Source organism: Astyanax mexicanus, chromosome 11, assembly GCF_023375975.1.
Source record: "Astyanax mexicanus isolate ESR-SI-001 chromosome 11, AstMex3_surface, whole genome shotgun sequence".
NCBI classification, from domain to species: Eukaryota; Metazoa; Chordata; class Actinopteri; order Characiformes; family Acestrorhamphidae; genus Astyanax; species Astyanax mexicanus.
Window position 1 is genome coordinate 22,959,641 of NC_064418.1, and position 24,469 is coordinate 22,984,109.

Consider the following 24,469-nt stretch of genomic DNA (forward strand, 5'->3'; position numbering starts at 1 on the left):
GATCTGACTCCACGTTTATACCCCAAAATGACGTAAGCCTGTTGATGAGGCGTTGTTAAAATCATCTCATGTTAGCATGCACGTGTTAGTACTGAAGTTTCACGTGTCTGACTGGACCACTAGTGTTTGACCTTGACTGTGTTCTTCCATCATGGCACATCGTGGCACTATCTGTGTGAGTATGCGTCACCCCCCTCTTGGAAGCAGAGGTTTTAGGGAGGCACTTGCTCATCAAGGCCGCTTTGAACTAAGGCCTCTTCTGTAGCAATTTAGCCCCGTACCAGTCGAATTGATGACCGTTAGTTAGGGTCATGCAGTAAACAAAAAATAGTTCAAGCTTGAGCTACATCTCATATGTTATATGTTAATGTGTTAGTAAATGTATCATATGGGTTAATTTGTCATATAATAGAGTCTGTGTTAGTCACATGCCATATCAAACAATGTTTTACTATGTGTGTAAAGGATATATTGATTATTGATTAATCTTTTATATAAATGCGTGTAAAATACACTGAGTAATAAAGATGATCAAATACAATGTGAGTATTGGTTATGCATATTGAATACAAGGTTTCACACAATGATTATTGTCATTATCGATACTAAGATAGGTAATCATAATTGAAAGATATTTGTCAATAAACCCAACATATAATAAACCGTTACTCCTCACCCTTTCAGAAATTAACGGAATACCTTTTATTTTGTTTTTTAGCTGTTTCCTCTTCTCTCTTCGGCTCCCTCTAGCGGTCCGCATTTATTTTCTGATAACGGGGAAAACAGGAAGTAAACCGTCAACCGGCTACGGTACAGTGAAAGGCAGAATGTACAAGATAAAAGCACCAAACCCGGACTGTTTTAAGACGTGTTGGAGATATATATTTACACGTATAAGATGCCTGTGGCATACCCTGCCTCCTCTACCTATATTATCACAACTCCCATTTTCACCCGATTTGTAGCAGAGAAGTAGTAATGATTCAGGACGAATACTTTATATTATGCAAGACAGACGTGTAGAGTAGCATATTAATATGTATAAATGATTTAATTAGAAATTAATTTGCAGCTACACAAACAGTAAACACAAGAAAACTTCAGTGCTTGCTTTAACTTGGTTTATTGATTAAAGTTTGAGCAGTCAGAAAAAGTAAAGAAAAATTACATTTCACAACTAACCAGCCATTACAAAACAGTATTACAAAGAAAACAATATAAATATGGGAAACTGCAGCTGAAGAAACCCAAAACAAAAAGAACACAATTATAAATAAGAGAAAAAAATGTTTCTCGAACTGAACCACAAACGATTCTGCATATCCCCATCTCCAGTGCAATAATAGTTTTTATTTTATTTTATTTGTTATAATTTAAGACTGTAAGTGACAACTGATAACTCACATGTCAGTAGAGAACAGTTTCACTAAAAATAGCAAGTATAAAATATAAATACTGACTTAAAACAGCCTATATTATTGTTTTTTAGAATATTTATCCCCTTAGAATAAGTCACAAAATTTCAAAACATTTGGGCCCTACATTTACAACCTACACTGGCTCAGTGTTGTGTAGCAAAAACTGACATTTCTATTACATAAAAAACGCGGCACACCCAAACCAACAGCAATGAACTATAACTGACTGATACAGAACTGTTACCACATAGTTTCAGAGGTAATCTAAGGTTCTGTGTATTCACGAATTTAGCAAAGCCAGCTCTGACCTGCAGGTGGCACTGTGATGCTAATAGGCTGGTGCCTTTCTTTGGCAAAATATACATTTATGTAAACGTGGTCTGCTGATGCTCAGTTTGAATTACCCAGCTGTGTCTGGTACATTAGTTCAATAACCTGTCATGGCCGGGTAACACACTGATTTCCTGAACTGAATGACTGTTCACATGAGATTAAATGAGAGCATTTACGCACAGACTGGAATAAAACAGGCTAATTTTGAAGATCGATCTCAGCTTTTTATGAAACCATATTGGATTATTTAAAAGATGATTGATTTGCTTTGCAAAAACTATTTTTTAAACCCACTATAATGGTGAAGAAACAGCCATAGGGTCATAAGGTAAAACAATGGACCATGTTTTACCCACTCTCAGACATCCACCAACACACACTCACACAGAAACACAGTCTCACTCACACAACAGATCTGTATCCTCCACACATTGTGTATCTGTACCAGTGGTTCCTCACCTATTGTCCTGAGTTGTTTTGACGATTAATTCTGTTCAATACAGTACATGTATACTGTATACATATTGTAACTAATCACTGACTATCATCTCAACAGATCAGATCTAAGAAACAAATCTGATCTGACTGCCTGCAGTCCGATCATACATAACCTTAGACTAAATGACTGGAAGTACCAACTACAGGTTTCTAGTAAACACATACTGGTCAGTCCAAGACATAATAAAAGTGCTGGTCATCGTTTCATGTACCCTGAGGTATAGTCCTCTTCTTCATCTTCCTCTTCATCCTTTTCTTCCTTCTCCATCTTGTCTTGCTCCAATAAACACTCAATTTCTGTGTCTTGTTCACCCCTGTGCATAGCCATATTCCTGGTTTGTGTCCAGTCATGCCTGACTGGTTGGTCTGACCTTTTCTCAGGGAGGTATTTTAGTTTTGACAGTTTTTCATTTTGCGAGTCTGCCTGTGCAGTTCTCTGAAAATTAGAATGTGTGTGAAGTCCCAGTAGTGTGGGATTTCCAGTTTGTGGCTTTGACAGGTAAAGTCTGTCTTCTGCTAGTTCTCGTATCAGCAGTGGTACGAGGGGCTCTTGAACATCTTTAGCATGTCTCACATCCCCTGCTGTGGTCTGCAAAGACATCAGTCTCACTGAAGACAGGCTGATGTTATGATCAGGGTCTGCTTCTGTCTGGTTTATTCGTCCTCCATCTGGTCCCATCTCTCTCAGAGTGGGCAGATTTTGCTTTTCTGGTCTCAGATCAGCTGAGATCACTTGTGTGTTACCAATGTGATGTTGATGCAGAACCTGGGACAGCGCTGTACTGCTGGTAGGAGCTGGTTTAGCTTCAGTAGGTAGAAACTTCTCAATACATCCCCCAGAATCCTCTGCCACCTCACAGAGAGTGGTGGTTGTGCTAGTGGTGCTTTGCCTGCTGTTGGTGGCTTGGGAGTCACTGTTGTTAATGCCCCGGTCCATGTAGTTACACTTACTGATCTCTCCTTCATCGTTGTTGTCATCGTCATCATCATCATTATCCTCATCCTCTTCCTCCATATCTGTCTGCTGAAAAAAGGGAAGGAATCACAGTCAACACAATGTTTAAAAACTCTGTTTGCTGTATGTGATCACTGCTGAGAAAAATGACCAAATAATAATAATAATCGCTGATCTGTGGGTGTCCAGTGGGTTTTTAAGCATTAAAGAACAGGGTGAAAGGAGGATTGTAAAAAAAGGCTACTGTCTGTTATTATACAACCATAAAGTGGCCTATATGATCAGTGGAGCTGGAAAATGGATAAGGGGTGTAGAAACAAGGAGGTCATAATATACTGAGTTACCCAAATTATTAGCAACTAGCTGTAAAAATACTGTTAAAACCTTTGTATGGAATGAGATCCTTACTTCTTTTGTTTCTTTTTTATGGAGGTCTGCCTGAATCTGATGAACTTGTTTAGTCTTGTTTGACTTCACGCTGGTATCAACTTCAGCAACTGACAGCTGCGTCTCCTCTGCGGAAAAGTAGCGACCAGGCACAACAGCAGTCTAATATGAAAGTGGAAGTGAGAGAAAGGAGTTAGATTACAAGAATACAGTGTTCCCCTACTCCTTATTGAAAGCTGCAAAGCACAGCGTTATGTATAAGACCCTGGAAGCTATGACCTGCATAGATCCAGGAACTAGATTCACCAGAGGGATACCACACCACCGCAGATGCAGGACTGAAACACATTACAGACTGAATGAGTTCTACACACACTTTGAAGCCCTTAATACCAACCAGAGATTACACAGAGCACATCGCTTGCTGTGTCACCAGGAGAAGTGCATACGGCTTTGAGTAGAATAAACCCACGGACCCAGACAACATCCATGAGTGCACACTCCGGGTCTGCTCCTCAGAGCTGGCTAAAGTCCTAGCAGACATATTGCGTCTTGTACAGGCTTTAAGTCCACCATCTTCGTACCTCATTCCAAGAAGAACACAGTGACCTGTCTAAATGACTATCGACCTGTTGCACTTACTCCGACTGTGATAAAGTGCTTCGAAAGGATAGTCATGAGTAACATCAAGGAAGCCATTCCAGACCCACTGTACCGTATGCAGTTTTTGTATCACCATCATTAGTCCACTGATGATGCAGTCAACACAGTTCACACAGTTCTCACTAACCTAAAGGGAAAAGACACCTATGTCAGAATGTTGAATCGATTACTCAGTATTCAACATGGTCATCCCACACAAACTCGCCGATAAGCTCCTCACCCTTGGACTGACACCCTCCCTCTGCAGTTGGGTGCTGGATTTCCTAAGTGGCAGACCCCAATCAGTCAGAATTGGGAATCACACATCCAGCACAATATCCGTTAGCACAAGACCCCTCAGGGATGTGCACCAAGCCCCCTGCTCTACACACTCTTCACATATGACTGTGTTGCCTCCCAGTACAACAACAACATCTCTCAACAGCAGATCTGATGGTGTGGTTTTAGGACAACAACCTGTCGACCCAATGAGAAGGGGGAAGCTGTTAGGCCATCTGTATATAGGTGGTACAGATGTGGGGAGGGTGGAGACCTTCAAATTGCTTGGTGTTCACATCAGCGGCTGTACTTCCTGAGAATGCTGAGGAAATTAGGCATGCATAGCACATACTCCCAACACAGCCTCTTCATGCTTCTACCTTCAGGTAGATGCTACAGGATTGTAAGTTTCAGGACAACTAGACTCACACAATGTTTCTAAAGTCTCTACCAACAAGCCATTAGGATTGTAAACAGCTTATTCTGCACACTACCCCCTCCCCTCACTTTCACTGACTGAACTTTGGCAACACACACACACACACAATGGACTATAAATACACATACTACATATTGCTGTTATCTTACTGCTGCTTTACAGTAATGCAAAGTGAACAATACTAATATATTTACGATACGATACTTATATTTACTTACATATTTTTTATATGTCTTTTAATAATGTTTACTGTAATGTTTGCAGTACATTTACCAGTTTTAAGCTATTACTCATCTACTTTCTATTTGTCCATAGTTCTAAGTCTATACAGTGACTTGCAAAAACTTTTCAACCTTTTGCCACAAATCAGGTTTCAATATATAAAGATATAAAATTTAAATTTTTTTGTGAAGAATCAAAATCGAGTGGGACATAATCGTGAAGTGGAACGAAATTTATTGGATATTTTTAGAAATTAAAAACTCAAAAGCGTGGCATGCAATATTATTCGCCCCCCTTACTTTCTGTTTAAAGTGCAGAGAGCATCATGAAGACCACAGAACACACCAGGCAGGTCCGAGATATTTTTGTAAACAAATGTAAAGCCGGATTTGGATACAAAAAGATTTTCCAAGCTTTAAACATCTCAAGGAGCACTGTGCAAGCGATCATATTGAAATGGAAGAAGTATCAGAGCACTGCAAATCTACCATAAGAAGGTGCTCTTGGTCAGATGAAACCAAAATCAAACCTTTTGGCCACAATGCAAAACGTTATGTTTTTGCATAAAAGCAACACAGCTCATCACCCTGAACACACCTTTCTCACTATCAAACATGGTGGTGGCAGCATCATGGTTTGGGCCTGCTTTACTTCAGCAGGGAAAGGGAAGATGGTTAAAATTGATGGGAAGATGGATGGCGCCAAATACACACCCCAGAGATAGAGGCATACCCCAAGCAACTTGCAGCTGTAATTGCAGCAAAAGGTGACACTATAAAGTATTAACGATTTTGTTCCACTTGTTGATTCTTCACAAAAAAAAAATAAATGTTATATCTTTATGTTTGAAGCCTGAAATGTGGCAAAAGGTTGAAAAGTTTAAAGGGGGCTGGATACTTTTGCAAGGCACTGCATTTAACTTAAATATTTAGCTTAATATTTGTCTTGTTTAATGTATGTTTATAGTCTATAAATTATGTTGTATAGTTTTCTTTACTCTTTTTACTTTTTTTATAATAGCTTGTGTGTCAGTGGGGGATTAGCAAAATAAGTTATTTATATTTATTGTCTATAGTAAATATCTATAGACAATAAATATATTCAATCTTAACCAGACAAAAAAAAAAAAAATATATATATATATATAGATAACAGTAAGTAAAATCTTTTAAACTGCCAAAAACAACACAGAAACAAACAGACATTTAAAGGTGTTTTTACAACTGAAATGTTCAGATAAGTACGAATCAAGCTTCACATGTTTGTTACAGTTTTGATCAGTTTTACACTGCAATTAGTTACTGAGCGCATTAAACAAATTTACTATATCCTGTCATCATTATTTACGTGAGCGGAGTCTCCCTATACTTCACATAATACTGATTGGTTTGTAGATATATAATTTATCATTTTGGCAAGTTGCCTTTCCACATGTTGCCAAAATGCATTTGAGTGCACGTGCATCCCGCGGCAGAATGAGTGTAACAGATTCCCCCTGATTTCTTTTATTTATGTTCATAAATAAGGGTTACTCTACAGTTACAGTAGTACATGTGATGCACCAAACACCACTTCTTTTTCTTCTTCTATTGTTTAATGGGCGAGGCTCTGTAACTGGTCAGAGAGACTGAACCCTCCCAAAAAGTGTTTTCACACTGCCAACAAACTAGTCCAAGCTTTCATTTCTTATTTACTAACTGACTGACTGACTGACTGAATAGAGAAAATGTGTTTCTCTCTTTATTGACACAACAGTTCCTAAAAAAATCACTTATTATTTGTACATATCCAGTCAGTCTGAGGTGTAATGAAGACCAGAGATGGAGAGAGAATGTATTGTGGTAAAATAAAGAGGGTAATACCCAAAAGGGGTGATTCACCCAAGACACCACAGCTCCCCATTTAGCATGGAAACAGCACTGCCTACGCACAAATTCACACAACACAGCCAGTCTGAGAGGAAAGAGCTGCTCAGGTATTGCACGTTCTGTTCTGTGGTTTGACATTTAAAAATGACCCAAAGTCTACAAACACAACATTCCACACACACACACACACACAAACATACATATATATATATTAGTTTTCTATGGCAGCGCAGTGACGGTGTGTGAATGGTGTGAATGATCTGTGTTTCTGCGCATGTGGTCTGCTTGTGTTCCAACTTCCAGAGTCAGAGCTAAACTTCTCAGGGCAGGTTAAGTCAGTAGTGAGTTGATAAAAGCAACAGTCTTACACAAGTCTTCTACAAACTGCCTGTACCTTGTATTCTGCATGCGTTTGCGCATACTGAACCGTGACCCCCAAACGGTGACGGTTCGGAAAGAATACTAACACTAAAATGTTGCTGACCTTCATGATACATAAATAAATGTGGAATGCAATCATGTCCATACACTGAATGAAAAGTAAATATTGTGACAGGCCTATTTGTAAACAGTATATATATATTACAAAACCCAAACACAACATCCAAGAACAGCATTTCTCTGTCTAGAGTCCATAACATCATCAAAAGATATAGAGAATCTGGAGAAAAATCTGCAAGTAAGCGACAAAGCAGAAAACCAACACTGGATTCTCGTGATCTTCTATCCCTCAGGCGGCACTGCATTAAAATTATTACTACATGGTCTCAGGAACACTTCAGAAAACCACTGTTTCTGAACACAGTTTGTCACTCCATCTACAAGTGCAAATTAAAACTCAGCCATTTTAAATAAATTTTGGAAATCATGAACGTTATGTCCTCTGGGCCAAAGAGGGAGTATGTTAGTGCCCATGACATGGGTAACTTGCACATCTGTGAAGGCACCATGCTGAAAGGTACATACAGGTTTTGGAGCAACATATGCTCCCAGCAACACAATGCAGGGCCACATCCTGCACATGTTGCAACAGAGTGTCTTCATAGTAAAAGAGTGCCCCGATCTGTTAAGCAACTTAATATGTACATCAAGCAAGAATGGGAAACAATTCCACCTACAAAGCTTCAACAATAAGTGTCTTTAGATCCCAAACACTTATTAAGAGTTGTTAAAAGGAAAAAAGATGTAACAGTTGTAAACATGCTTGTGTTTTGGAAAGTGTTGCATCAAATTCAAAATGACTAGTGAATATTTGCAAAAAACAAAAAAGTTTATCAATTTGAACATTAAATATCTTGTTTTTGAAGTGTATTCAGTTGAATACAGGATGAAAAGAATTTGCAAATCATCATATTCAGTTTTCATTTATGTTTTACAAAACAGCTCAACTTTACTGGAATTGGAGTTGTAATAATTGATGCTGACTTTCCTAATCTTCTGGAAATTCTCAAAAAACATTTACACATGCAGTTTAGTCTAATGAAAAATAAAAGAGGGGAAAGCAGACCTCAGGGATGTTAAATAAGAAATACATAGTACAAAATAAGTTCACATTTGTACATAAGAATTTTATATTGTTTGTTTACTTAATATACTCAATGAATCTATGTCAAACCCAATCTAAATAAGTTATTAAGTTATATTTTCACACGTTTACAATGTATACTGGATTTCTTAAACTGACCTGAACCTGACTGTTAATACATTCATATTATGCCACTGGAAAGTTGTACACAGGGAGATGGAATAATGAACTTTAACCACAGGGTGTCTGTAATGTTCTGTACATGTACTAGTCTGTAACGAATAAGGAATAACTGTAAATAACAGAGAAAAATTTTACTTCTTGGTTTATACATTATAGTCACACCCAGAATTCGTGTGTACAGTTTAGTACCTTGGTCTCTGAGAATACTCTTTTTGATCTCTGTTTTGATCTGCCAAATTAACTATAGTCCACACCTCCAAACTATCAAGACTCAATGTCAATATTAATCAGCTTTTTGAAGGACATTAACACAGGGGTTCACATACAGTGGTATGAAACAGTTTGGGCACCCCTGATCATTTTCATGATTCATTGGTTGTTTGGATCAGCAATTTTAATTAAATATATTATATAGCAGACAAACACAATAATGTTTGAGAAGTAAAATGATGTTTATAGGGTTTACAGAAAGTGCACAAAAATTATTTAAACCAAATTAGGCAGGTGCATAACAGAAAATTACATCAATATTTAGTAGACCCTTCTTTTGCAGAAATAACAGCCTCTAAAGGCTTTTGTATAATGAGAGTCTGGCTTCTGGTTAAAGGTATTTTGAACCATTCTTCTTTACAAAACATCTCCAGTTCAGTTTCTGAGTATAAACAGCCCGCTTTAAATCACATCACAGATTGAGCTGACCATTCCAGAACGTTGTAATTGTTTCTCTGCATGAAGTAGATTTTGAGCAGTTTTTACGGTGACTGTCTCGTTGAAGTATCCAGCCCTGACGCGACCCTCAACTTTAACAAGATTCCCACTACCTGCACTGACCACACAGCCACACAGCATGATGAAATCCCTACTAAATTTTACTGTGGGTAGCAAGTGTGTGTCTTATTATTCTGTGTTCTTTTTCTGCCATGCATACCGCCCTCCAAATAACTCAATTTTAGTTTCATCAGTCCACAGATCAGTCCTTATTCCAAAATGAAGCTGGCTTGTCCAAATGTGCTTTAGCATAACTCAAGCGACTCTGTTTGTGGCGTGTACTCTTCTGCATTACTCTCCCATACAGCCTCTCTTTGTTCAAAGTGCGCTGTATAGTTGAACGATGCACAGTGACACCATCTGCAGCAAGATGATGTAGTTCTTTGGAGCTGGTCTGTGGGTTGACTATGACTGTTTTCATTATTCTTTTCCTCTGCTTATCTGAGATTTTTTTTGGTCTGCCACTTCAAGCCTTAACTAGAACTCTTCTATTTCTCACTATGTTCCCCACACTGGAAACTGACAGCTGAAATCTCTGAGAAAGCTTTTTGTATCCTTCCCCTAAACCATGATGTTGAACAATCTTTTTTTCAGGTCATTTGAGAGTTCTGTTTTGAGGCTCCCATGTTGCCACTTTAAAAAACCTTAACCCTTTCTCATAATTGGATTCACCTGTGTATGTAGGTCAAGGGTCGATAAGCTTACCAAAGAAATGTTGTGTTCCAATAATTAGTGCTAAAGGCATTCAAATCAATAAAACGAAAAGGGTGCGCAAATTTATGCACCTGCCTAATTTTAGTTACAGATTTACACTTTGCACACTTTCTGTAAATCCTATAAACTTCATTTCACTTCTCAAACATCACTGTGATCATCTGCTGTATGATATATTTAACTGAAATTGCTGATCGGAACAACCAATTATTTATAAAAAAAAATCGTTAAAATGATCAGGGTTGCCCAAACTTTTTCATACCACTGTACTTTTTTCCACTAACTATGAGGATTTATGGTTGTGTCTATATAAACATTTTTTGCTATTATTGTAGGCACATTATATTTAAAGATAACTTCACATTTTATGACAAACTTATGCAGAAAGAAAAAAAAGATATGGAACAAAAATATTCTTATTTAACTCTAGGTGGCTGATTACTAAGAACTAGGACTTAGTATATGCTTCACAAAATATAACTGCTTCTATTAATGTATAACTGAATAGAAACAAATATATAGTAACTTAAATTATTTTACTCTCAGTCTGACAGAGCATTTCCATAAATATGGGAAAAAAACAAATAAATGTTTGCACCCATCAAAAGGCTAACCGGTTAATTTTCACAGGAATTATTTAGAATCAGCCATGCCTTTCAGAAAGCTAATAGCTGTAGATGTTTTATTGTCAGCTCTCATGTCAGTGGTGTTTGTGTAGGTGTGAGGTTTTACCAGTGCTTTGGGCAGATTCATCCTCCACCTGCACAGAGACCTGGTATATACCAGGCTGGCTGTGATAATCAGCAAACACAGCCCGGCCAGCACAAAACATATGGTCCAACCAGCAACAAATGCCACTAGAGTGAGAGAAACAACAAGATACATTAAAAGAAATTTGCATTATTAATAATCACTATGGGCAAAACATTACATTAATGAGAATTTTAGAGTTATTCTCAATAATTAAAACATGATCCAATGATGCATTAAAGCAAAACTTGGATTTCTGCATAAATTTGTCATTAAAAGTGTTCTGATCTTCATCTAAGTCAAAACAATAGACAAACACAGTCTGCTTAAACTAATACCACACAAAAATTGTTTGCATGTTTTTTTACATTACACTACATTACATTTGGCAGACGCTTTTGTCCAAAGCGACTTACAATAGTGAAGTACAAAAGTAATAGAAGTTAAAGGAAAAAACATCTTTATATAGGGCCTAAAGGAGGTCAAAGGGAAGTAATAGGATAGAGGAGTGAAGGAGGGGAAGAAGGAAATGAGGTTAGAAGTAGTTAGTGTGTTAGAGGTGTTAAGAGAGTAAGTGCTCTTTGAAGAGCTCTGTCTTCAGGAGTTTCTTAAAGATAGAGAGAGATTCTCCTGATCTGGTAGTGGAAGGTAGTTTGTTCCACCATTGGGGAACTCTGTATGAGAACAGTCTGGATTGCTTTGTGTGAATGTTTGTTTGGTAAAGCGAGGAGACGTTCATTGGAGGAGCGCAGAGGCCGGGAGGTAGCGTAAGCCTTCAGGAGTGATCAGTGCAGGTAGGAAGGAGCTGTTCTGTCATCACCTTGTAGGCGATTGTAAGAGCTTTGAATTTGATACGAGCAGCAACTGGTAGCCAGTGGAGCTCAATGAGCAGCGGAGTGACATGTGCCCGTTTTGGCAGGTTGAAGACCAGACGTGCTGCTGTGTTGTGGAAAGCGGCAGGATCAAGCAACTGAGGCCAAATGTTAGCATGTGCCAGAGATTTCTGTAAGTCTTCAGCTGACACTCTAGGATTCTTCTTTACCTCATTGATCATTCTGCGCTGTGCTCTTGCAGTCATCTTTACAGAATGACCACACCTAGAGAGAGCAGCAACAGTGCCGAATTTTCTCCATTTGTAGACCATCTGTCTTACCGTGGACACATGAACATCAAGGCTTTTAGATATACTTCTGTAACCCTTTCCAGCTTCATGCAAGTCAACAATTCTGTTGTTGTTGACATGTTGTGTTCAATAAAGCCATGCAAACATATAATTTTTGTGTGGTATTATTTTAAGCAGACTGTGTTTTTCTATTGTAGTAACTTAGATAAAGATCAGAACACATTTAATGACCAATTATTGCAGAAATCCAAGTCATCCCAAAGGGTTCACATACTTTTTCTTGCAACTGTGTTTTTACACAAGTTGGAATAGGTCTATGGTTTACACAAAACAAATCACACCAGCTCTAGTTTTGCCAGTTTTAGTCCATTTCAGAATGGGGACAGGCTCTGTCACTTTTACACAAATAAGCTGTTGAAGACCAAGCCATGTATGACCTTTGCCTGCAGCCATAGCTTGAGGTGGTTATATGCAGGTTTCCTTATTAGGAGGTCACAATATGGGAGCCATGCAAACGGCTCATAGAAGCATAACATCGAAATGTTTTAACAGGGGCAAGCAGAGAACCAAGTTTAAATACAAAAACATTCAAAAGTGAGTTTCATGTCCTTATTTGCTGTACAAAGGAAGTAAATTAGCATTTAGAGGAAGGCTGAGGCAAAGCGGACCCAAAGTGAAGTGACTAGAGACCCACTGGGCAATTGCGATGTTTGTTTAAGTTTGTTTTGGGTGCTGGTGGAGGGCGTTATTCTATGGCCTATTATCAGTCCCGCGTATTAGAAAAAAGACGGTACCACTTTAAAACAATAATATTAAATAATAAAAAAAAATTATAATCAGTTATAACACATACGTACAAAGGGCAACAATGACCTGTTGTTTGCCAAATAGTGAACCCACAGCCATCTATATTGTTGTCCTTTCTATGTATGTGTTATAACTGTATATTATATTTTAAGGCATTTACAACCTAATTAGTACCTATTAATAAACTATTAATAAACCCTTTATAAAGGTAGTCTTATTTTAAAGTGGTACTGAACAGCTTTCTTTTATAAAGCTCCCTAATTTTGGAACAACCTCCCTATTAATATACGGGGCTCAGACACGCTCACAATCCTTAAATCTAGACTCCAAACATTTCTCTTTGCACAAGCTCATTGTCTCATTAAAATTTCTGTAATTTTCTTTCTTACTGTTGTGTGAACTATTCCTCTTACAGCTCATCCAGCAAAAATAAACCCTGTCCTAATCATCATACAGCTCATCCAGCAAATATAAACCCTGCCCTAATCATCATACAGCTCATCCAGCAAATATAAACCCTGCCCTAATCATCATACAGCTCATCCAGCAAATATAAACCCTGCCCTAATCATCATACAGCTCATCCAGCAAATATAAACCCTGCCCTAATCATCATACAGCTCATCCAGCAAATATAAACCCTGCCCTAATCATCATACAGCTCATCCAGCAAATATAAACCCTGCCCTAATCATCATACAGCTCATCCAGCAAACATAAACCCTGCCCTAATCATCATACAGCTCATCCAGCAAACATAAACCCTGTCCTAATCATCATACAGCTCATCCAGCAAATATAAACCCTGTCCTAATCATCATACAGCTCATCCAGCAAATATAAACCCTGCCCTAATCATCATAAAGGTCATCCAGCAAATATAAACCCTGCCCTAATCATCATACAGCTCATCCAGCAAATATAAACCCTGCCCTAATCATCATACAGCTCATCCAGCAAATATAAACCCTGCCCTAATCATCATACAGCTCATCCAGCAAATATAAACCCTGCCCTAATCATCATACAGCTCATCCAGCAAAAATAAACCCTGTCCTAATCATCATACAGCTCATCCAGCAAATATAAACCCTGCCCTAATCATCATACAGCTCATCCAGCAAATATAAACCCTGCCCTAATCATCATACAGCTCATCCAGCAAACATAAACCCTGCCCTAATCATCATACAGCTCATCCAGCAAATATAAACCCTGCCCTAATCATCATACAGCTCATCCAGCAAAAATAAACCCTGTCCTAATCATCATACAGCTCATCCAGCAAATATAAACCCTGCCCTAATCATCATACAGCTCATCCAGCAAATATAAACCCTGCCCTAATCATCATACAGCTCATCCAGCAAAAATAAACCCTGTCCTAATCATCATACAGCTCATCCAGCAAATATAAACCCTGCCCTAATCATCATACAGCTCATCCAGCAAAAATAAACCCTGCCCTAATCATCATACAGCTCATCCAGCAAATATAAACCCTGCCCTAATCATCATACAGCTCATCCAGCAAATATAAACCCTGCCCTAATCATCATACAGCTCATCCAGCAAAAATAAACCCTGTCCTAATCATCATACAGCTCATCCAGCAAATATAAACCCTGCCCTAATCATCATACAGCTCATCCAGCAAATATAAACCCTGCCCTAATCATCATACAGCTCATCCAGCAAAAATAAACCCTGTCCTAATCATCATACAGCTCATCCAGCAAATATAAACCCTGCCCTAATCATCATACAGCTCATCCAGCAAAAATAAACCCTGTCCTAATCATCATACAGCTCATCCAGCAAATATAAACCCTGCCCTAATCATCATACAGCTCATCCAGCAAATATAAACCCTGCCCTAATCATCATACAGCTCATCCAGCAAACATAAACCCTGTCCTAATCATCTCCTTTCTCTTTCTCTCTTCCATGTCCTGAGCTGCTGCCTTAGTGCCTATCCCACTCCAGAGTTTTACATAGCCATTTAGGTTAAAGTAGGCGGGTAAGACAGAATGAAATAGGAACAATTTTACTATTAATAATAATGGAAATCAGATTGTAAATATAAGCTTTGCATTTGGGAACTAAAATATTAGATGTGAAAAGCTTTAAAGTACCTTCAGAGACCTTACCTCCTCTTTCTTCCACTGTACTAGTAAACGCACAGAACCAGTCAGAGGGCCGGGTATTCTCATTGACATTAAGGTGTGGTTGTGCCTGCACACAGTAATTCCCACCCAGCTGAAGATTTTTTACAGAACAATTATACAGCACCACCACCGCACTCTGCTTCTCAGAGTGAGAACAGGTTTTCGGCACTGTGATAACCTGTCATAAACAAAACATTAATAAACATAATCAATATCCACTGTAGTGTGAGGTAAACTAATGTAAATTGCTAAATACTTAAAGAGATCACTCTGGAATAGAAAACTAACTTTCTAATTATTCTAATTAATGACATTAGGTAATTACTCTGCATTAAAGCAGTATTTAATAAATGAACAAAATGAAATATACAGTTTACTCAAAAACACAGAATTTCACACAGCAATTTAATTACATATATTATAAATTGAAAGTACTCTTCCCCATACTCTGTGCAATTACACATTCTTAGCAAATCCCCACAGACTTCACTTTAAACGATGGAATGTGACCTCAGAGACATTTCAGTACTTCAATTCTGAAATATGATGACTAAAAGCCCAATTTATCATGCTCTCAGAAATATTTAAGATACTTTTATATATTTTAGAAAAGGGGTTCCTAATGTTGGGGGTCTTGAGAGTTATGCTAATAAAGGGTGTTTCAACATAAAATGTGCAAAGAGTCAGATCCAGACATCAGTTAACATTTCACGGAATCAGATTATTCTGCATTTTACTTAACTGTCTGATTCAACTCAACATACACATACAATAGGTATAAGAATTTGATGTAGCAGTGAAGTAGATGCAAATAATTTTTAAATCAAAAGTGCAAAATGCAAATGACATGAATTATATAATATAATGAACTGGTATGCTTAAATACCTGGATTTAAAAAGTCACACACTGGATTTGAAATAAAACAAATGAGATGCAACTAAAGTGTAGACATTCAGGTGTAATTAAATATTAAGAATATTTTATAAAAAGGTTAAGAACCCCTCTTTTTTCCAGAAAGACTTCAGAATCACAGCATCATTACCTTCTCCTCTCCTGCCTTCTTTAGACGGATGTAGAAAACAATCCCTTTGTAGAAATTTGTGCGATTCCACGGGCCCTCTCTTACTGGTAGAGAAACGCTGATGTTGAAGCAGTTACCACAGCCAGACATAGTCACAGCAGGAGGACCAATGATGGCTGAATCACAAACAAAACAGAAGCTTTTGATTTACATGTTCCAGAGCCCACAGAGCTCTGTCTTCATTACTGCTTCACATTGTTACTTACTCTCTATATAGGGTGTAATGTTTCTTTTGACCACAGGTGATGATCTGTTACCAAATAATGCAGAAAGGCGGACAGTGTACTGCTCATTCATATCTGGCATGTATTTGGAGATGTCGAGGATTGTTTTATTTGTTTTCACTCTTCTTCTCTCGCTGTCAGGTTTACTGGAGAGAAAAGAACTATATAAAATGTATATGACAAACACCAAAAATAAAACCAATGAACATAAAAAAAAATAGTTTGGGATAAAAATGTGAACTGAATAACAGTAATCTGGTTAATAGTAGAAGAAAAAGAGCTTAAAACTCAAATTACACATTGATGCTGTAGACCGTTCCTTGAGGTGTGCCTCTACCAGGACTCCAGATCAAGATGTGGTTGAAGTTGTTAGACAGTAGTGTTACATTTTCTGGTGTGGGGAGCAGATTAGAGGCTAGGAAAGACAGATAATTAAAAAGCACATAAAATACATATACTTTACAAAAATATTCACAAGACAAGTAGTGCAGAAAATGAGAAACGGTCAAAAAAGAAGCATTGCTTTCAGACCTCAGATAAGCAAAAAAAAAAAACAAGTTCACTAAAAAGTGTAAAAATTAATAATTGGTGGAATAACCCTGATAGTTAATTTCAGCTTTTACTCAGCTTTTACTCCTCCATGCTTCCACCTGTCTTTCACACTTTTGGGTGACTTTATGCCAAGAATTCAAGCAGTATAGCTTTTTCTGATGGCTTGTGACCAGCGATCTGCCTCTAGATTACATTCCTGAGGATTTTAATGGGGTTTATGTGAGGAGGTTAATCTGGTGGTCTCTCATCCACACCTTAATTGATCTAGCTGTGTTGCATGGAGCATTATACTGCAGGAAAAAAACAGTCCTCAGAGTTGGAGAACATAAGAAAGAAAGTTTTCTAATCTCCACAGATTATCACCAATCCTCACCATTCATCGAAGAAAATTATTTTACATGACTTGACCGTGCCTTGACTGTTCTTTCCATGCACTTCACCCCACCTGCCATTTGCCTTTCTTTTTGTAGGTCCCCTGTAGGTCACCCAGTGGTTTCAGAGTTATTCTACCAAATAGAGTTCTGAACTCTTCCTGAGTTAAAACATTAGTGTTTTTTAAATGAATATAAATTTGTTTTCTTTGCATTATTTGAGGTCTGAAAGCTTTTTTTGTTATTTTGACCATTTTTCATTTCCTCAAAAAAAAATGCTCCAAATAAAAAATGTATATATTTTTTGGAATTTGGAAGAGTTTATAAAATATAACAATATTAATTTTACTGAAACATACACCTACAAATAGTAACAAAAAAAAAAGATCATTTTGAAGTTTTTCCCAAGATGTACAGTTTAAATATATGCATACCCACTCATAAGACCTTACCTCTGTGTAATTGTTTTTTACTTTTTTCATTATAGCTTGAAACTGTGCTTACTTGGGTTTTGTAATGGATTTAGTACAGTTTCATTGACTTTAAACAAACACTGAAGAAAAAAGAAGACCAATAAAAAAGACGGCTACAGAAAGATTGCATTAGAGTTCTTCTCGTTTTTGGTAACTAGGAACAGGTGTTGAATAAATAAAAAGATGATGTGGTAATGTGGTACAACACTTCTCACAGGGAACATACAGAGGACAAAAGGATTTATAGGCTGTAGCAGAGGTAGGAGATAGAGCACACAATGTTTAAGGTTTTGTTCACATTGCAGGTAAAAGTGTGCAAATTCAGTTTTTTTTGTCTCATATGTGAGACAAATGTGTCACACAGAAAAAGCACACAGAAACTGTGTTCAATTCTGTTTTGGGCTACTTTACACTAGGGGTGTGACGAGACACTAATATCACGAGACGAGACGAGACACGATACTGGGTTCAAAAGAACAAGACGAGACAAGATTTAAAAATAAAATTGAAAAATGAAAAATTGCTTGAAAACTAGAGTTTTATTTGACAAAATCATATAACGCACAATCAACAGACTGGTTTCTCTCACACATTGATTCTATAAGAAATAGAAATAAAAATAGTAATAAAAAATAACAATAAAACTTATATAGTGCAAACCACAACCAGTCATATTAAGACTACGGTTAGTGTTTTTTCTCCTAAAATTCTTGTAATTTAACTATGTGTAAACATAACCGGTCATATTTAAGACTATGGTTTTTTTACTGTACTGCGGAGCTCATCTACTGTCGAGCGGAGCTTTTTAACTGTACCGCGGAGCTCGCCTACTGTCGCGCGGAGCTTTTTAACTGTACCGCGGAGCTCACCTTCTGTTTTTTTTTTTTTTTTTCTCGTGCCATGAGATCTCGTTACACCCCTAGGCAAAACCACTCACTCTAAACAGCCAGATCAGAACTTTTACATCAAGAAAAAGGAAAAACGATTGGAGCAGTAGGTAAAGCATGGGACTGCTATAAACAAAAGTTGCAATACATACAAGAATGCTAGGGGGCTACAGCAGCACTCAAGGTGATACTCAAGGAAAGTTTTATAGAAGAGCTACCTGGAGAGCTGGTTTATGGAGCCTACTCACTTCCTTCATCTTCCCTATTATATGAGAAATGTACTGCAAACTGCTAGAGGAGCCCAAAAGACAGTCCTCAATGAATGGGTTGAATGGAAATGAAAACTCTAGTTAATAATAGTAATTAATTACCTGGCAAGGATATTCCTTTAATTTCAGAAAGCAGAACAATGTGTTCCACTACAAAAGCAAAGACAACTTACCTATATTTACATTTTTCCACAGTAGTGAGGTTTTAGGCAGTAGAAGCTTTTAAACTTCAAACTTCAATTATAAACCTTTTAAATTCCAGTTATAAATGAGCATTCTAAACTCCAGGTATAAAGCTTTAAAACTTAGTATAAAGCTGTAAAACTTAGTATGAACCTTTTAAGCTCCAGTTATAAACATTTTAAATGTCCACTTGCTGTAGCGCCAGCATTAGCTCACCAATCAGTTTACTGTAGCAGTAATGCAGTGGCTTTACTGCCTGGAATGTGTTAAAAACCCCTGAAATGTAGGATTTTATTAGCTTTTTGAGGAAAATACATGTAATGTTTTACTTTTTTCCAAATTAAAGGAATATCCTAAACAAGTGGATATAAGCTTTTTTTTAATTTGTGATTTTAGCCATTTAGCTCCATTCACCCCTATTCATTATGGAGCTCCCTGTAGTGGTGTGCAATAATTTTCTTATACAGCGGGGAGATAGGAAGTGGATAGGCTCTCCCTAACCCAGCTCTGGACTGGCTGTGAGTCCAGTCGCACGAGAATGAACGATGCACACATTCATCTTTTGTAAACTGAGTAGTTCATTCGATTTTAATAGTAGTAAATCAGACCTTTAGAAGAGTTCCAGTTAAAAGTTACTATAAGAACTAGGAAATGTTTACTTCCAAGCTCAAACAGAGGTGCAGCATTAACCTGCAGGGAAAAAAACACTGACCTGTAAACATACCTTGAATATCAAGAAACATGAAATAAATATGAAGCAGGGCTAGTATCCTCATATTAATTCTGCATCAGATTTGCAACACCACATCGTGCCTGAAAAAAGAAAACAAAACAACAGTAAGTAATCTGAAGAACAGTTTTTTCACACTGCAAAATAACATTTCAGAACATTTACTGACATTTACAGATACTGGATATCTTTTTAAGGCAACTTAATTTCAATTAAGCTAAAAGTACAAAGAGGGCGGTGAGTGATCCAGCGGTCTTAAGCACTGCCACTATGAGCGGGAGGTCGCAGGTTCGAACCACCTCTCAGCTGGCGGCGATCAGAGGGAGCAAAATTGGCCTTGCTCTCTCCGAGTGGGTAGATGGCACTTTCTCCCCACATAATTAAAAGTTACTAGGACAAACTAGGAACTAGGACATCTTTAAAGGGTGATGTCTGTGAGCTGATGTATCTTCCAAGCTCGCTGGCTGCTCGGCAAAGCTGCATCAGTAGCAGCTCAAAAAGAAGGAGTGGCTGGCTTCACAAGTATCGGAGGAAGCATGTGTTAGTCTTTACCCTTCTGGTGTGCTGGGAGTCCTAATGAGTGGGTTGGGTAATTGGCTGAGCGAAAATGGGGAAAAACTAGAAATAAAAATTTAAAAAAGTTCAAAGAGTAAGACTCTGAGTGGTCCAGTGGACAAAGGCACTGCCACTGCAGTCCCGAGGGAGCACAATTGGTCATTGTGATCCCCATAGATGTCATACGCATAGATGCCGCATCGACTGACGCCGTCTATTGGAGCTGGTGTGTCAGTTTCGCCAAATTCGAGGAGTCAACCATGTGCCCCCAGGGCATTAGTTAGTACTGAGTAAGGTGTTTAATACACCTATAATAATCACAACTCTACCAATTTCTACCCGATTTACACGTTTGGTTTGGTACAAACAGCATAGTAATGATACAGGACACTGTCACATATTACAAATACCTGCTTTCATGCTGAAATACTTTATATTATGCTCTTTAACAAAGACAAACATATGGTATGGCATATTAATAAGTGTAAAAATTACACTAGCCTAGCCTAGGTGGTGCTCTCTGGCCTCATAAATATCGTTGTGATGCCTTCTCAGCACAGGCGTCTGATGCATAAGAGCAGAGTCCCTTAGTTTTTTCTCATGTGCTGGATACTCAGTAAGGCTACATCAGTGGTAGTTCAAAAAGAGACAGTCTGGCTTCACATGTATCCTGGTGTTGGGACATTGCTAGTGAATGGGGGAGTGCAGTTGAGCAGGGGTGCAACGACTAGTTGATTTTTCCGACGCATCGTTAATTTGTAGCAATACCAAAGTACTAGGGACACTCACACAGTTTACACTCAGCTCAGCCTGTTTCTCCAAAAGTAGACATATAATATCAAACAACATTTTATTTAAACTCTTTTATTTTATTTGGACTTTTACTAAGTAAACATTTGATAAAAATATGGTCAAATATCAAAATTCTGTTAATATTTGCATTTCATTTTTGAACATTATACATTTTAAATATAGTCTGGAATCTCCTGAAATTAACCTCTGGCATGTGTGAGCGTCTTCTACAATAGTTTTGTAATGTTTAGCTGAATAAAGGTGCAGGTGTAATAAATTGGTATAGTAAAATATAGCTACAGTAATTACAGCTGACTGGCATTTATTACACAGTGCTTTTAAGTCTATACCAGTTATTCATTAATTTACTCCTCAGATGAAATTCAAATGAATCATACAGTTCAAAATACTTTGATGATGAATGTGATTACATTAGATTCATCACAAAGCATTTTTTATTGAGATTAAGGTTTTTAATTGCCTGGCAGCACTACGAAAAAATGTAGTCCAAAAACTGAAAATAAATAAATAAATAAACAGACATAAGCATATTAACCTGGATTAAATAGAAATGTTAAATAGTAAATCTTTAAATGTTGACACTGTAAAAACATCCAAGTCTACACTTCTGGAAAAAAAGAGATCAATTAAAAATTATGAGTTTCTTTGATTTTACCAAATTGAAAAACTGAAATATAATCAAGAGGAAGATGGAATATCACAAGCTATTGGACCAAACTGCTTTAATTTTTGCACCAGGAGTGGAATAAAGTTATCCAAAAGCAGTGTGTAAGACTAGTGGAGGTGAACATGCCAAAATGCATGAAAACTGTGATTAAAAACCAGGGTTATTCCACCAAATATTATAAATGACAATATTTTTTTTTTTTTGGAATTTAGAAGAAATGTTGTCTGTAGTTTATTTAGAATAAAACAACAATTTTCATTTTACTCAAACATACAGGTCCTTCTCAAAAAATTAGCGTATTGTGATAAAGTTAAATCTTTTCCATAATGAAATTATAAAAATTTAACTTTCATATTTTTTAGATTCATTGCACATCAACTGAAATATTTTAGGTATTTTATTGTTTTAATACTGATAATTTTGGCATACAGCTCACAAAATTAGTACATCATGAAAAGGTTCTCTAAATGAGATATTAACCTAATCATCTAAATCAACGAATTAACTCTAAACACCTGCAAAAGATTCCTGAGGTTTTTAAAAACTCCCAGCCTGGTTCATTACTCAAAACCGCAATCATGGGTAAGACTGCCGACCTGACTGCTGTCCAGAAGTCCATCATTGACACCCTCAAGCAAGAGGGTAAGACACAGAAAGAAATTTCTGAACGAATAGGCTGTTCCCAGAGTGATTTATCAAGACACCTCAGTGGGAAGTCTGTGGGAAGAATTAAGTGTGGCAGAAAACGCTGCACAACCAGAAGAGGTGAGCGGACCCTGAGGAAGATCGTGGAGAAGGGCCGATTCCAGACCTTGGGGACCTGCGGAAGCAGTGGACTGAGTCTGGAGTAGAAACATCCAGAGCCACCGTGCACAGGCGTGTGCAGGAAATGGGCTACAGGTGCCGCATTCCCCAGATCAAGCCACTTTTTAACCAGAAACAGCGGCAGAAGCGCCTGACCTGGGCTATAGAGAAGCAGCACTGGACTGTTGCTCAGTGGTCCAAAGTACTTTTTCAGATGAAAGCAATTTTTGCATGTCATTCGGAAATCAAGGTGTCAGAGTCTGGAGGAAGACTGGGGAGAAGGAAATGCCAAAATGCCTGAAGTCCAGTGTACCCACAATCAGTGATGGTCTGGGTGCCATGTCAGCTGCTGGTGTTGGTCCACTGTGTTTTATCAAGGGCAGGGTCAATGCAGCTATCTATCAGGATATTTTGGAGCACTTCATGCTTCCATCTGCTGAAAAGCTTTATGGAGATGAAGATTTATTTTTTCAGCACGACCTGGCACCTGCTCACAGTACCAAAACCACTGGTAAATGGTTTACTGACCATGGTATTACTGTGCTCAATTGGCCTGCCAACTCTCCTGACCTGAACCCCATATAGAATCTGTGGGTTATTGTGAAGAGAAAGTTGAGAGACGCAAGACAGATCAGGTACATCAAGACATCAGGAATACTGTGTGTTTAGACACACCTACACTACCAACGTTCTGGTCAATGGTCAAACTCTACTGCTATTTAAACTGCGTGGACATATATAATATGACATGACAAAACCATTGTAAAACAAAAAGTATAACTTTAAAATATTTATCTGTAACACCCTACATAAAAGGTAGGATATTTTTAAATATTTAACAGTACCCAAGTAAGTATTTTACTGTGCAATAAAGGCAAAACTGCTCCTATAACGTGTCTATATTGTATAATCAGCCCAACCTCTGACTTCCATATAAACAGCCTTCACAGTGCAGTGCTTTGGCTGGTTGGATCACTGTTACAGCAGGAAGTGACTATGGAGAAATCAGGTGTGCAATTCCTTTCCTTTTCCCAATAGATTCTTTAACTCGTGGAAAGAATGGAACACATGAGCGAAAATACCACAAAATGAGCAAAACAAGACTGACAGTTCTGTACTACTTTACTTTGGGTTCTATTAGAACCTTTTTCTGTACTAAACGGTGAAGGATTGGTCAGAAATCAGAAAATCCAAAAATCCACCCCAGGATTTCCATCTGCGTGGACTGGCTATAAACTGGCTAGTTCACTTAAATAAATGGTGTATACATAGATGTAGAGGTGGGTAAACCAGTTATTACAAAACCCTGAAATAGATTTTTACTTTCTGGACCTCTACATACATGAACGTATATCACCGCGAAATTACACACATAAACATCGTGTCAGACTGACATGTTCTATATAAGTGTTAGCTAGGTTTCATTTTACAACACAGGTAGTGTTAACTAGCTAGCGAACACAAAATACACACAAATCCTACTTACTGTTTAAAATGTGTCCCTGGCTGCCTAGAGCGCCGTTATCCTATTAAAACTCCGACTCTCTGTGTGGAAGACTCAGAGATAAGTTAGCTGGGCAGCACACTGAGGCACATTCAAGTTCTCTGTGAGTAAATTCGCTTTCCACACAGCAATACCCTATAACCCACCCGTATTCAGGAAAGGCCCGCCTTTCGTGATATATGATCGGCTCCTGAAGTGCGAGTCCTGCCCCAGGATTGGACAATAATTAACAGCCGTCCTCGCGTTAAGGGCGGGGCTTGCCTAAAAACGGGTAGC

General features: G+C 37.9%; 1 protein-coding gene and 1 long non-coding RNA gene across 4 annotated transcripts in view; both read right to left on the reverse strand.

The window, feature by feature from the left end:
* LOC125805051 (uncharacterized) overlaps window positions 1-24,469 on the reverse strand; it is a 67,917-nt gene that overhangs the window by 4,979 nt on the left and 38,469 nt on the right. The window lies entirely within an intron of this gene.
* On the reverse strand, window positions 1,108-24,330 carry crfb1 (cytokine receptor family member b1). Of its 3 annotated transcripts, none has more exons than XM_022685771.2 (9): window positions 24,176-24,330; window positions 19,845-19,933; window positions 16,683-16,800; window positions 16,368-16,546; window positions 16,123-16,277; window positions 15,062-15,257; window positions 10,964-11,088; window positions 3,613-3,753; window positions 1,108-3,273 (listed from the first exon to the last, which is right to left on the reverse strand). In XM_022685771.2, the coding sequence occupies exons 2-9, from the start codon at window positions 19,894-19,896 to the stop codon at window positions 2,446-2,448; spliced, it is 1,794 nt and encodes a 597-aa protein (XP_022541492.2). In that variant the 5' UTR covers window positions 19,897-19,933; window positions 24,176-24,330; the 3' UTR covers window positions 1,108-2,445. The 3 variants fall into 3 exon arrangements, with proteins under 3 accessions (XP_022541492.2, XP_022541493.2, XP_022541491.2); XM_022685772.2 differs by having other exon boundaries at window positions 16,368-16,531; window positions 19,833-19,933; XM_022685770.2 differs by having other exon boundaries at window positions 19,833-19,933.

Excerpts from the sequence above, each read along its gene's own strand:
- crfb1 (XM_022685770.2), bottom strand. The coding sequence starts at position 19,896 with ATGAGGATACTAGCCCTGCTTCATATTTATTTCATGTTTCTTGATATT. Across the intron at positions 16,801-19,832 it reads TATTCAAGGTATGTTTACAG|CCTCTAATCTGCTCCCCACA; the intron begins GTCAGTGTTTTT and ends TGTCTTTCCTAG. Across the intron at positions 16,278-16,367 it reads CATTACACCCTATATAGAGA|CCATCATTGGTCCTCCTGCT; the intron begins GTAAGTAACAAT and ends TTTGTGATTCAG.